At 33.0% G+C, this 13599-nt stretch overlaps 1 protein-coding gene across 1 annotated transcript; it reads right to left on the bottom strand.

Annotated features, from left to right (window-relative positions):
* Positions 1-786: 786 nt before the first annotated feature.
* Positions 787-12492, bottom strand: LOC126703701 (diacylglycerol kinase 1). Its single transcript, XM_050402756.1, has 8 exons — positions 12226-12492; positions 10244-11659; positions 8665-9031; positions 7904-7980; positions 6849-6968; positions 3676-3840; positions 3054-3191; positions 787-1143 (listed from the first exon to the last, which is right to left on the bottom strand). Exons 2-8 carry the CDS (start codon positions 11402-11404, stop codon positions 994-996), a joined length of 2178 nt encoding a protein of 725 aa, XP_050258713.1. The 5' UTR covers positions 11405-11659; positions 12226-12492; the 3' UTR covers positions 787-993.
* Between the last annotated feature and the right edge of the window lie 1107 nt (positions 12493-13599).

Below are 13599 nucleotides of genomic sequence, written 5' to 3'. Positions count from 1 at the left end.
CCAGCTTGTATAGCGTTGCTCATGCATGAATTTGTGCAGACTTTGTATTTATTTTCAGCCAGGCAAACTTAGCATGTAAAAAGAACTATTCAATCAAGTTACTTGTGTTTCAGGCCAGTATTTATTACAGTATTAAATTAATGAACCACCTACTCTCATAGATAGAAATCTGAAAGCAAGGTCATGGATTCAAAATCCAATTAAATGTGTACCTTAACAACCAAAAATATTAACTTGAATTTCTAGCCATGTGAATAGAGGACCAAATGCAAGTTAAAATTTTCGACACCCGCAAGCCTCTAGCTCAGAAGTTGGATCCATAGGCAAGCTCCTGCACTTAACAAAAAAAAAATGTCAGTTTGATCAATACACAACTTAATATCCTTTTTCTTGACATTCAGGGCACACTAGCGAAAGCATTTAACATCAAAAGTTCCTCTAGATCCACGGCCAAGATACATTAGTAGCTTCTCTTGTAAAGAGAACCAACACAATAAAGAACTGCCTTACAATCTTAAACAGGCCAAGCTTAAATTCGACCCAGACGAGTACAGAACAGTGAATGCAAATTCTCATCTAATATTAGTCAAACACAAGAATTTTGTAAAGATGATTCTGAATACTTCTTTCTATTGATATTAAATAAGGTTTCATTTAGCAGCAAACACAATAAAGAACTGCCTTCCATTTTAAACAGGCCAAGCTTAAATTCAAACCAGAAAAGTGCAGAACATTGAATTCTAATTCACATCGTATCTTAGTCAAAACCCAAAACTTTTGTCAAGATGATTCAAAATGCTTCTTCCTATTGATATTAAATAAGGTTTCTTTTACAAGCATGCTTCACATAGAAGCAGTACATAACCACAAGATATGACACCTGAGAAATGGATATAAGTGGTTTCAAAAATACATGTAACTATTTTAATTATCAAAAAGAACTACTGCAACCAAAACCCTAACCACGAACTGGAGGACCTAGTAAAAAAAACTCTAGGACAGCCTCAGTGCCATTTCTTGTTGAAGAGCTCGCTTCTGTGAAGCATTGATGACATGATTTGTCTCGGCATTCTCAAGGACATCAGTGATTATGGCAGCCGCATGACCAAGAGGTTCCTCAGCCACCCTTTTCAACATGAAGGCCTGCAGAGTCCAAAGTAATTAGAAAACAATCAAATTATAAAGAGGATTATAAGTAGAGTAAAAAGCAAAGTTTTGGACAAACATTTTTGCAAAATAGAAACCAAGAAATGATTTGGGCATCAAATGGAAACAATATAGTGGGAAAACAACAGGAAACCTTTGAAATCAACAAATTTGGAATTGATTAGAGCAAAAATTGGAGAACAATATTCTAACAATTACAGAAATTTTGTTTCTTTCTTTCTTCCCCCCCACCTTCTCTTTTCCTCTAATGATAAGTACATAATAACCACCAAATTTGTACAAGGAGATTATTGCATAGATTTCTGGTGCACCAAAAAAAAATTTATGGGTCTTATTATCTCAAAAGGACAGATAATCCAATTTAGTATGTTAGCCAATCAGCTTTTTGTTTAGCCTTTTAGCTTATTTGCTTAAGAGTACGTTTGGTAGATTGCAATAGGCACTGTAATGTAATAATTATTCTTGTGGTTTAATTATTTAGTAGTTTGGTTATGTTTTTATTGCAAGGAATAGTCATTCCTTATGAATAGTTATTCTTTAAAATGAGAAATAACTATTAATCTCTAAAATGATTGTAATAACTATTTCTTAGTAGATGTATTAATTTCTAAAATTAATATATTTCCAAATAAACAAACTTTCCATATACACATAACAATTATGAAAATAAAAAATCATAAAAAATAACTAATCTCTCTTTCAAATTTAAAAAATATTATTTTTTAGGAAATATAATTATATGAGTAAGATATTTCTTAAAATATATTTTAAGTTTGATTTAAAATGCTTTCATTCTATTGTTTTTAGGGTTCTATTATTGTGTTGTCACCAAATAAATGAATAGTAATAAGTGTTACATTACAACATCTTATATTATTTGTAATACCTATTCCTATTTCTATGTAATTTCCGTTACAATTTACCAAACGTGCCCTAAGTATAGGTTTTTAAAACCTAACTTTTTCTAGGTACAAACATAACCCACTTTTAGCAAAAAGCCAAATAATCTGGCGCTGACATGTAGATGAAACTCTCAGCAACTTGATAGTTGAACAATTTCAATTAATTGATAAAATCAAGGAAATAATGAAGTGTTGGACAGCGGACGTGCTAATACTAGTTTGTTGGAATTTGGGACTAGCATAAGCTAATGGAACATGGTTCAGCCAATTTCATAACTACATTCATGGGTAACATCAACTAAATCCACCATCAATGATATGAATTACACTCTCAACCAAATCTCACTAACATATTCTCACAAACAACTCAAAACCTCTCACAGACAAACATCCAAAAGCTATCAAAAACACTAACTAACCAAATCTCAATACACCCAAAACAAACTTGAACTTACTCACAAACTTGACACTCACAAGTCCAAAGCCCCTTATCAAAAAAAAAAAAAAAAAAAAAAAAAGTCCACAAAGCACCAAAAACCTATTGGCACTCTCACTCAAACAATAGATAAAACTCTTAATTCACACACATGGGTGTTCTTAAACCCCAAAAGAAATACCAAAAAATTCTTTGAAGAAACCACACCATCTTCTTCTTTAAGTATTCTACTCCTCCTCATGTGAGAATGACCACTTGGCCAAAGCCATCAAACCTTTTAATGCAATACCTATATATAAAGCTCTTAGCTATAACTCTTATTACCTATCATAATAAAGCTCTAATTCCTATTCCTTAGTGAACAAGAAATACAACATTACTTCTTTGACAATGAATAAACTTTCCGCCACACCAAGGAAACCCAAATAGATAACCAAGTCAAAATAGAATTTTAAGATGATATCCAACAAAAAGGGGAAACGAAAATCCAAATATTGCAAAGATAATAAAAATATGTAGTGTAATATAGGTGTGGGGGAAAGGGGAACCTGGCCATGATGGGATATTGCCAATGTACACGGAGGCTGAATCCAAGGCTCCCCATCAATTTGAACAGGCAATTCAGCTAAGAGCTGTATCTTAATCACTTGCCCTTGTGCAAGTCTTCGAGCACGAGAAAGGCCAACCTGTTTACAAACAACAAAGCTGTTCAGAGGCATTTCACAAGCTCAAAATCCAAAGTAGCACCAGGATTCCAGATCCAAATAGAGGCAAAAAAAATTTCCTGTTGACCCTATGATTTAGAAAAACTGGAAAATCAATACTGCCAAATAGAGCATAAACTTCTGTATCTCTGCCAAAAGGGCATTGACTTCACCTCCGGATTAAATATTTTATAACCAAGTGCTTTATGTCTTCACCACCATGATGAAGCGTGTTACTCTAGGGCTATTTAACTTCCCTTAAATTCCAAACTAAAACCTCATGCTGCACCAGCTAGAGAATAAAAAGAATACAGTTCCCCCTAATCCGGAAAGAAATTCGAATTTGACAAGAATGCATCAAGTACAGATATATAACTTTTTCACATTAACAGAATTATTGAATTACTCAAAAGTAGAAAATAGAAGTGTACACATCAGTAAGAGAATGATGAAGAAACCACTTTACCTGAAGCTTCCCAAGGTGCCATGTCCCTGAGATGCTCACAACCTCAAGTACCTTATCATGCATAGATTGTGGATCAAAATTATCATAAGTTTCATCCTCATTTTGCCACAGATCTACACCACCCATGTAACTTCCAATGTTTGCAACAAGTACACCTTCTGCATCCTGCAAATATTCAATATAATCATATAATTTGTAGGAGTAATGGGATACATTTTGAGAACAGTAAAAATTCAAGGTTGAAAATTATTTAAACGATGATTTTGCACCAAAATCATTAGTTCATAGAGGAAGAAACGAAGAAATCCAACAATAAATGTCTATAAAGAAACCTCAGATATATAAAAATGTATCAAAAGAAAAGGGAAAAGAAAGAGGGTGAAAGAAGTAATACAGGCAAGGAGGATGGGAAAAAAGAGAGCTAAAAAATCTAATATTTTTCCAAGTTTTATATAGCAAAAGAGAAGTTGGATGAGGAGGAGGAGATGAAATGCATATTCTCATCTATAGTCATTGTTTACAGTAAGAGAAAGCTGAAAAATTTGAGACATTTGCAAAAATTTCAGGGTCACTTAGTCACAAGCGAAGGGGAAAAATCATATCAATTGTTTCTAATTCAGAAAACTTGGAGAAAGTTATAAAAGAAAACAGCAGAGTTAAGAGAAATTCACAACGATTGCAATTGCATTTGGTGAAAATTTTACCTCTACGGTACCCATATTTCATTAACCCACAACCAAACCCTGGAGGGAGTTCCGTTTAAGTTAGATCTCATTGGCAACAGTACCCAGAATTTAAAAAATCCATTAGAGTGTGTATGTATATTAATAATTTAATAGATCATAAATACTCCAAATCAGTCAATATATATATATATAAAAGCAAAGACTTCATGCGGGAAAGCATGAGGTTTTGCCATGTGGCGCCGTCTTTGATAGCTATTCAATTTTTTTGGTTCAAGTTACACCTCATCTATTACTTATTACTCCTCATCACTCCTCTCTCTCTCAAGTCTCAATTGACTAAAATAACTTTAACCTTTCAAGTATACCATTAATTGTTTAATAAAGAAAAAAAAGAAAAGAAATACCATTAATTCAGCTCTTCTACATCTAACCCTTCGGTTGCCCACCTCTTGCAATTATCTAAGTTATATAGCTCTTCTACATCTAACCCTTCAGTTGCCCACTTCTTTCAATTATCTAAGTTATATATTAATTAGTACACTTCCTTCTAGCCATGAGTCTCCTTTTACAATCACTTCTCTTCTTTTCTTTTAATGTTTCTCTTTTTTTCTTTTTTCTTTTTTCTTCTAAAATCTTTAGCTACACGTTTTTTAGCAATCACATTTTTATAACTCAAATTCTTGATGTATTGTTGGACAGATTGTGCTTGAAATGAGTAAAACCTATGGCAAAATTGCGGCTTTGCATTCTGGAATCTGTAAAGTTCAAACATGGTGAGTAAGGGTTTGAAATTTTATTCTTTTTCTCCTTTTGAAATTTTATTCTAGAAAAGTGATTGCATTCTTGGCTAAGTAAGAGGAAACATAAATACTGTGCTTTAACTAATATAAACTAAATTAATTTTTGTTGTTGTTATCAACCTAATATTAGAGTTTGCAACAGAGGGTTAGGTTTTAATTGTGTTGTTATCAGTTCAACATTAGAGTTTGCAATTTTGATGTGTTGGGTGTTTTGTTGGAATTATTACAGACAAATAAAAAGAAGTGGTTTATGAAATCCTATGACAAGGGCAATGGCAAGGAATCTAATCGTCTCCAATTGCTCTCTCCACACCTTTGCAAATACCACAAACATATCATCATAATTGGAATGTCCCTTTGAGGTCAATTTGATTTTTCCCGTTATTTTCTTTGAGATGTTATTTTTAATTTTAGTAATCGACTGGGTTTATTTTTATTTTTTGGGGACAATAATCATCATATGAAAGGTTAAAATCTAGAGCATCTTATCACAACTATTTGTATACGTCCTTTTCTTACTTTCCAACTTCCATTCACGTAACATAAACTATATGGGGCTGAATAATGACTATCCTCGATTAAAATCTCATTTCAACTACTGCTAGGCATTAGCCACCTATTAGTGCTACAGTGCTCAAAGGCCCTATAGGGAATTTTTGGTTTAACTATATATTATTGCTAGATATCAACACAGCAGAAATTTCATCTTTTGTGTGCATTTTAATTTTGTCTTCTTTCTCTTTTGAATTTAACTTGCTCTTTATCAATGTTCATTCTTTGTTATTAATTAATGGTATGCTTTTGATTCCATAAAACATTTGGATATTAATGTTTTCATTCCTAATCAATTTTGAGTGTTATTTGGATGTAGTTAAGCATCAATGTAGTAGACCTCATGTTAGTTTATGTGTTGCTTAATGTACTTTGTGCAAGGTGAATTAAAAGGTCTGAGTTTACATGTGCAGGAGATGAAGTTTATGCAATCTTCTGTAGGAAGTGGACCATTCAGACAATGACACAATTACACATTAAAGAATGTAAATTCCGTTCATGTTTTCCAGCTACAAGAAACTTTTTTTTTTATTTAATAATAATTTATAGTTCTAAGGCATGCAGATGCTTATATTTGGCGATTTGTTTTGTAAATTTAAAAAGTTTTCTACTTATGATGAGGAATTTCATATTTGAAAGCTTTAAAGGGGCAACCAAATATAAATGTTCGTGGAATTACTTTTTAACCATTGTTGTTTGTGACTTTCAAATGACTGCATATTGCAAATTGTCATGTTGATGTTAGTTTGGGATACTTACAAAAAATAACAGAGAATGTTGCCAAATTTAAATTTCGCAGATTTGGCACTAACTACACTCAATAGAATTTTTAATTTTAATATTGAGCTTTAATAGGATTTGATCATGGTTAGGAACTAGGGTTTGGTTTGAATTTAGTTCTACCATTAAAACTCTAAATTAAACATGACTAACAATAATTGTATTAATGAACACAAGGGGTTAAAAGATATTTTTTTTTACAAAATATTTCAAAATGCACCGTGTATTGCGTGGGATATTAGCTTGTTCATCATTAATGCTAAAGACTGTCCAAAAACCTAAAAGGCCAACCAGTGGTGACAATTTCTTTGAAAGCAAATAGCATTTCTACATGCATATAATTACTATTACTCACCTCAGGGACCTCTACGTCAACCCCATCCACTTCAACACGAACTTGCCAAGGGAAATCTTCAAATGTCCTATCCATTATGTTCCTGGCACCCTCTCTAGCGTAAAGAACTTTATTCATAAACTGCACATATATTTTACTCATTTCCGTAAGTCGAAATTAACAATCAGAATAAGATAAAATCATCCAAACAACAAATAATAATTGTGAGAAAATAGTCTGCATAAGCAAAAGGTTTTATCGCCCCCCCCCCCCCCCCCCCCCCACAGTGCGCCGGCCACACACACGAACTCCTTTTTTTTTCTTTCTTTTGTTTGGGGAGAGGGAGTCAGGAGCTCAACAACAAAAAATTCATTAAAATATTAAAAGACTTGGCAATTAGATTTGTGCCTAGTCTTTTTTATTATTATATATAAGTAGATTTGTGCCTAGTCATAACATGTCAACAACCTTTTTAGCAATTAGATCTGTTTCAAAGCATATGTCAACAAAATTTTGGAAGTTTGAAATTATGATATTTCGTAGACAATTTAGCTAGTATAATGGGCTCTACTGTCCATATAATTTCATAAATAAGTTTCATGTTAAGCATAATGATTCCCATCTTTATGCATATGGAAAGAAACTTTGCACCAGCTTACAAGAACTAATAATATAGACTGCAACTTGGATGATCTAGCACAAATATTCATTATCTTTAACAACTGCTAGTAACCATATAAATACATATTTTCTCTCTTTTTAATATTGATAAATTACATATGCATCTAATAGGTTTTCAACCCATGGAAATGCTATTTAAGATAGAGCTCATAGGTGTTATTTTCTCACTCATTCCCTAAATATATCATCGTAAAATTTCAAGTAAATTATTTAATGTGATAAAATATCTCCGATGCAAATCATGACAACTAGAGAAGCATATACCTTTCTTAGGGTTGGTTATAAGTAAACAACTATTTGGATTCAGGACAACTCCATGTAATGTCTAGTATATTCCAAATGGGAAGTTCATATGTCAAGTATTCAAGACTTATCATAATTGAAGTTTAAGTTACCTGATTATAGAACTTCTCTGGATTCTCTTCTCGTAGATTATGAATGTCCAGAGCAACCTTTGCATCGCACCCAACTCCTGTAATCAATGCATGCTGAATTGGTTATCAAATGCATGAGAATATGTGTCATAGAACACTCCCTGGGGGGGGGGGGGGGAGGGGTTGTAAAATATAATGGAAAATAAATCATACGAAGCAGGTAGTAGAAGCTGAATGTAATTGGACCCACCCTGAAGTTGTATGCCAATATATATATATAATCTACCCAACCAAAATATTCACAGGTCCATTGGATTGGTCACTTTGCAATACTCAAAAGAAAAAATAGGGTGATAACATGGTCAGGTTTGTAACTCAGAATATACCAAGTAAACCCAACAAAATTACATACATTATAAATACATAACATAAACAGAGAAAGTTCAGAGTTTGTTTTCCTTATTCGTTTTTAAGCATTGGTGTTAATTCAAACCAATTGATTTTTTGCCCAACTGAACCAAGTGACTTTAGAAACCAATAGTTGGCAGGATGAAAGGTGTGAGTTGAAAAAATTCATTTAATAATTGACTAATCTCAAGTTAATCATCTATAACTTCAAGTGAAACATTGCACTGAAAATGCCTACAGCAGGCCTATACCATTTATGAACCAGAATTTATCATCTGCTTTAAGGGCACCTTTTTTCTACTAATAAGTATACACAGTAACTGCAAAAGAGAAAAAAAAAAAAAAAAAAAAAAAAAAAAAAAACACTCACATACCAAGATAGTTGTTCATAAATTTATGTGGTTGGAGTTGTTTTCCTTGTTTATTTAACACTGCCACCTTCCACCGGTCAAGAATGGTTACTGCAGCATGTTCAATGTGGTGCAACACCGTGCAAAGGCCACCTTGTCTCTCCACTGATCCCAAACCACCTCCCCAGGATAGGACCCTGGCAAGATCATTTCCTGTCCCAGCAGGAAGAATAGCAACTGGAGGAGGAGAAACAAAATTTTGCTTGTCTATGGCATTTAAAACCCAACCAACAGTGCCATCTCCTCCGCATACAAGAACTCTATAGTGAGGCACTTTTCTAAATAAAAAAAGACCCACCTCTGGACCCTGTGTTGAGCTCAACTCAAAAACCTAAAAAGATGCACCAGGAAAATCCTGATAAAAATCAAATGGCAAAATAATAATAATAAAAAATAAATAAATAAGTCATACAGATAAAAGAGAGCATATCAAGCATGATCCAAGTTGATAACATTTCAACACTGATAGTTTAAGGTTGCATGCTACACCAAAGATGCTGACCATATTATGAATTTTTCAAATGCCTCCCACTGACTAAAAGGAAGTCATTCCACAAAGAAAATAACAAATAGCTGCCCTGTTAAATGAGCTTGCTTAATTCCATCCAGTTGGCACCATAAGTGATGATCGTGACCAAACCATAATGTATTTCAACGAAGGTAATATCAAGGTATAAACCCCCTACAATTACACTTACAAAAAGTCACATCATGCCACCTCAAATGGGGAAAATTAATTAATCTTTCAGACAATCATCCCCAGGTCCAAAATCCCATTACTTTTAACAAAAATGTCAATTCAACAGAAAGAAATGGCAGATTCCATAGTTTTATAATTGTAATAATTTAATGAGTTAGTTCAAGTTACACTTAAGTGTAATTTTAAACAATGTTACATAACTTAATTTTTATTTTATTTTTTTATTGAAATGCAGATTTTGAAAAATCCATCGTTGGATTACATTTTCATCTTATTCCCTCCATGCTTGTAAAATTTAAAAATGATCAAATCTCTATAAATATGTCATCTATCAAACGTTTAAATTTCAAGTTTTTGTATTTTAAAACTATGCATAAAAGATGAGTTTATGGATCAAATAGTAACACATTCAATTGGCATGAAATTTGGCATGCGTGTAAAGAACATATAATCCAACGGTGGGATTGTCAAAATATTAGGCCCAAAAAAAGTTATGAAGTGGTATAACATTGCTTAGTGTTACAACAGGTGTGACTTTGAACCCAACTCTAATTTAATATACTTCAAAGTTAATGTATTGTATATTCACCATGCTACAAAGTACCTTGTGTGTCATTCTCTGAGTGTACTGGAATGTTACAACTGCTTTACCAAAAAAAGGAAAGAAAAGGGATACTCATTCCACTGAGAATATCTATCCTAAAACTTTTCAAAAATCATGATCTCAACCAAAAGCATTAAGATGATACTTCCAATTCTACTTGTTCAGGAAGATGAAGAAAAAAGTTGACACATCTCCCAAAAAGTAATAACCCAAGGAACTGTGTGATAGAGAAATCAAACCTGAACAGGATTCAAAAGTAGATTCAAACGTTGCCTAAGTGAATCCCCACGCTGAGCCCCACTCTTTTTGTTGATGAAAACTAACAAGGGCCTTGCATCTGGAGACAGATCAATTATCTCATATCTCTGTTTCATCCTCAATGACTGAGTCTCATCCTTCTGATTCATTGATGAACTTCTTTTGAAACTGGGTTTCCGATCCAGTTTGCTGTCTACATCACCATTTTGATGTTGAACCTCCACATTCATGCTACCATTACAGTTTTCCTCTATTCCATTAGAACCATTAACCATTTGGTGAGTATCAGCTGTACTTTCTGTGGACATGTCTCCTGTAGTACCACTATTTCCAGTGTCAATAGAGGATTCATTTCCATTCTTGTACTTCTTGCCCTGACTCCGGATACTTGCACGAACTGAAGATGCAAACTCATTGGCTCCATGAGTAATTGAGCTCAAAAATCCACCTGAGGATAACTCCTTAACATGGAGAGGTGATAATATCAATCTTTTGAATGGGCCTAAATCACAAACATCACCTGTTTCATTAGACATATTACTGTGGCAATCAACATGTACCAGTCGTTGACACCACAAGCAACACCATATAGGGGATCCACCCAGGAAAGACCCACTACATTGTTCCTCACAATAGCTACAGAAAGAAGTGTCATCAGGTTGATCTGTGGTCTCTGTCCATCGAACAGCCCATTGGTGCATGACATGCTCATATCCAACCATGGATATACATTTGCAATCCTTATGGGCGCTAGAAGAGCAGCTTAGATGTGCTGCCACACCACAAATGTGACAACGGTGAATAAAACTATCGGAAGCCACCATGGGGCCAAGAGTTTGCGACGGGGACATGGACTTCAAGCACACACAACAATTTAAATTTTTTCCGCGAGACACAGATTCTAGAATCCAAGTATGAGGAGCTACAGGAACTTTGTGTCTTGCCTTTGGATTTTTCTTTGACCTGGCTATGGCTCTCGTCCAACTTAGATTGATGTTTCTCCTCCATTGGAAAGCTGTATAGGCTATAGTCAAAATTCCAACTAGGGCAGCAATAAAACAAGATATAATGAAAAACCTATCTGTAGGATTCTTGTTGCCCCAAATTGGAAGTAACATCTCAATATCTCTATACTCATCCATTCCTTACAATACAACTTTTACCTATTCTATATACACAGATATGGGCGGCAACCACCAAACCAATGACAACAACAACCAAATTCAATCAATACAACAACCAACATATATATCCTCCAATTCGCTGTCCTACCAAATCACTGATAGTGCCAAAAAGAGTAAAAATTTGTTGAAATTATGTTACTCAATGCCCAAGGTGTTAACTGAAAGATCTTACGCGTTGATCAGAATTTGGGGCCAAAGCGAACATCCAAATACCTGTAGAACACAATAATTTCACCTATAAAAACTTTCAAACGACAGCTTTAAAAATAAGATAATTCACCTAGGTTACAAAAATCCTTTGTTGTTCAAATTTATGTCAATAATATTTAATAATTTTCTAGACTTGAACTCAAAGCAATTAGTGCTCACAGTCACAGGCATCACTACTGTTACAATACACATACAAAATTAGAAAATTAAGTTGCACATAAATATAAAAAATAACTACAAATTTTTTTTAAATACGTGAAATTTCAATCACAATTATGACAATTGCAAAAAAAAAAAAAAACCATTTGGTTTCTAAGAAAAAATGGAAAAAAAAAATACAAAAAGTTAAAATTTTGATCGCTTGGATTACACAAAACCCAAAACCTCCATTACACAGCACTTTCAAACTCAAAAAAAACTTTCACTTGCTTTGTAATCCGTTCCTCAACAAACAAAGAAAAAAAAAAAAAACCTTACAAAATTCACAACATACTATATCAAACAACAATGGCATTCATTCATCAACAAAAATAAAATAAAATAAAAAAATAGAAAGAAGAAGAACTTACAGTGAGATTGGGTGTGAGAGAGATCGATCTAAAGAAGAAGCAGAAGAAGAAAAACCCTAGTTTTGATGACCTTGAATTATATAGAGAAAGCAGTGAAAAACGTAATAAAAAGCCATATATATTATAGACAAAGAGAATCAAAAAGCAAAATTTTAAAATCCTTTACAGCTTTTCAAAATTCGAAATCATCAAAAAAGAAAAAATTTTAAATTATTTCTCTTTTCTTTTTTTTTTTCGATTAATTTTTTTTTGGGGAGATTCTGTATAATGTGTGAGACAGAGAGAAAGAAAGAGAGAGTGTCGAGTGCACGACGAAGGCATAGATACGAATCTAGCTGGGTTGACGATGACACGTGGCAGAGATTGATGGCGATTAGGTGGCAAGTTTCTTTTGTGGGACCCAATGTCTCGCTTTTACGGTGGCCTGTTGGATACTTGACAGCTCACCCGGTTCAGACACGTGGGACTTTATTAGGTGTATTAATTATGGGGTGCATATCTTTTTAGTATTTTCCTGCTTTCTATCCATTAGAGCATTCTTGTCCAAACAATTTTGTTTATTTTATTATAAAGAATTTAATTTTGTTTATTTTATCTATCTATATTATTATTTAAGAGGTTTTTTGGATCTCCAATTTTTTGTTTAAAAATGTTCTTACACTCTTATGTTTAAATAAAAATAAAATTAAAGGACAATCTGGTAAAAATGTAACTTTAACTCCCACTAAAATATTGCCTAAAAAATAGGACCACTTTTCTATTAATTTTTAAATTACTTTATCCACTTATAAATTATATTTTAAAAATAAAATTTATATATATAGAATAAAATTAAAAAAAAAAAAAAAAAAAAAACTCCACAAAACAGGATCACTAACCAAATAAAAGTTTTTTTTTTTTTTTTTTTCATACAATAAAACTATCACTATAACTTTTCATCCATATCCCTTAAATTTAGATACTACTACTCTCCTGTTGGTTTTCAAATTGCTAACCGTATCAGGACAATTTGGTTGGATCATTTTTCTAAATGAAAACTCCCATTTAAAACACTATCTACAAAATAGGACCACACTCTCGATACACTCACGTTGATTTTCAAACTTAAATTGCTTCTTCTTCAACTCTCCAATTCTCTCAATTCTGTTAATCTTCTTTTCACCATTATCATCATTTTTTCTATTTTCTCTACTCAAATTTGCTCTTGCTCAAAGGTATGTGTATGTCAATATACTTTGGTCTTTTCTATTTTGATTTTCTAATTCATGAACAACTTCTTATTTTCTAGAAATAAATCAAATATTTGTGTAAAATAGCCCTTATATTTCAACCTTACCATTAATTTCTTTCACATATTTCTTCAAGGAACGTGCA

The sequence above is a fragment of the Quercus robur genome, chromosome 10 (genome assembly GCF_932294415.1).
Source record: "Quercus robur chromosome 10, dhQueRobu3.1, whole genome shotgun sequence".
Taxonomy (NCBI): Eukaryota; Viridiplantae; Streptophyta; class Magnoliopsida; order Fagales; family Fagaceae; genus Quercus; species Quercus robur.
Note: the sequence above shows the minus strand (reverse complement) of the source record. Positions and strands in the feature narration are given on the sequence as shown.

Bases quoted from the DNA above. Each gene is read 5' to 3' on its own strand.
- LOC126703701 (XM_050402756.1), bottom strand. From the start codon at position 11,404: ATGGATGAGTATAGAGATATTGAGATGTTACTTCCAATTTGGGGCAAC. The intron at 7,981-8,664 runs GTATGTGAGTGT...CATTGATTACAG, and splicing joins ATTTATGAACAACTATCTTG to GAGTTGGGTGCGATGCAAAG. The intron at 6,969-7,903 runs GTAACTTAAACT...ATATATGTGCAG, and splicing joins CAGAGAAGTTCTATAATCAG to TTTATGAATAAAGTTCTTTA.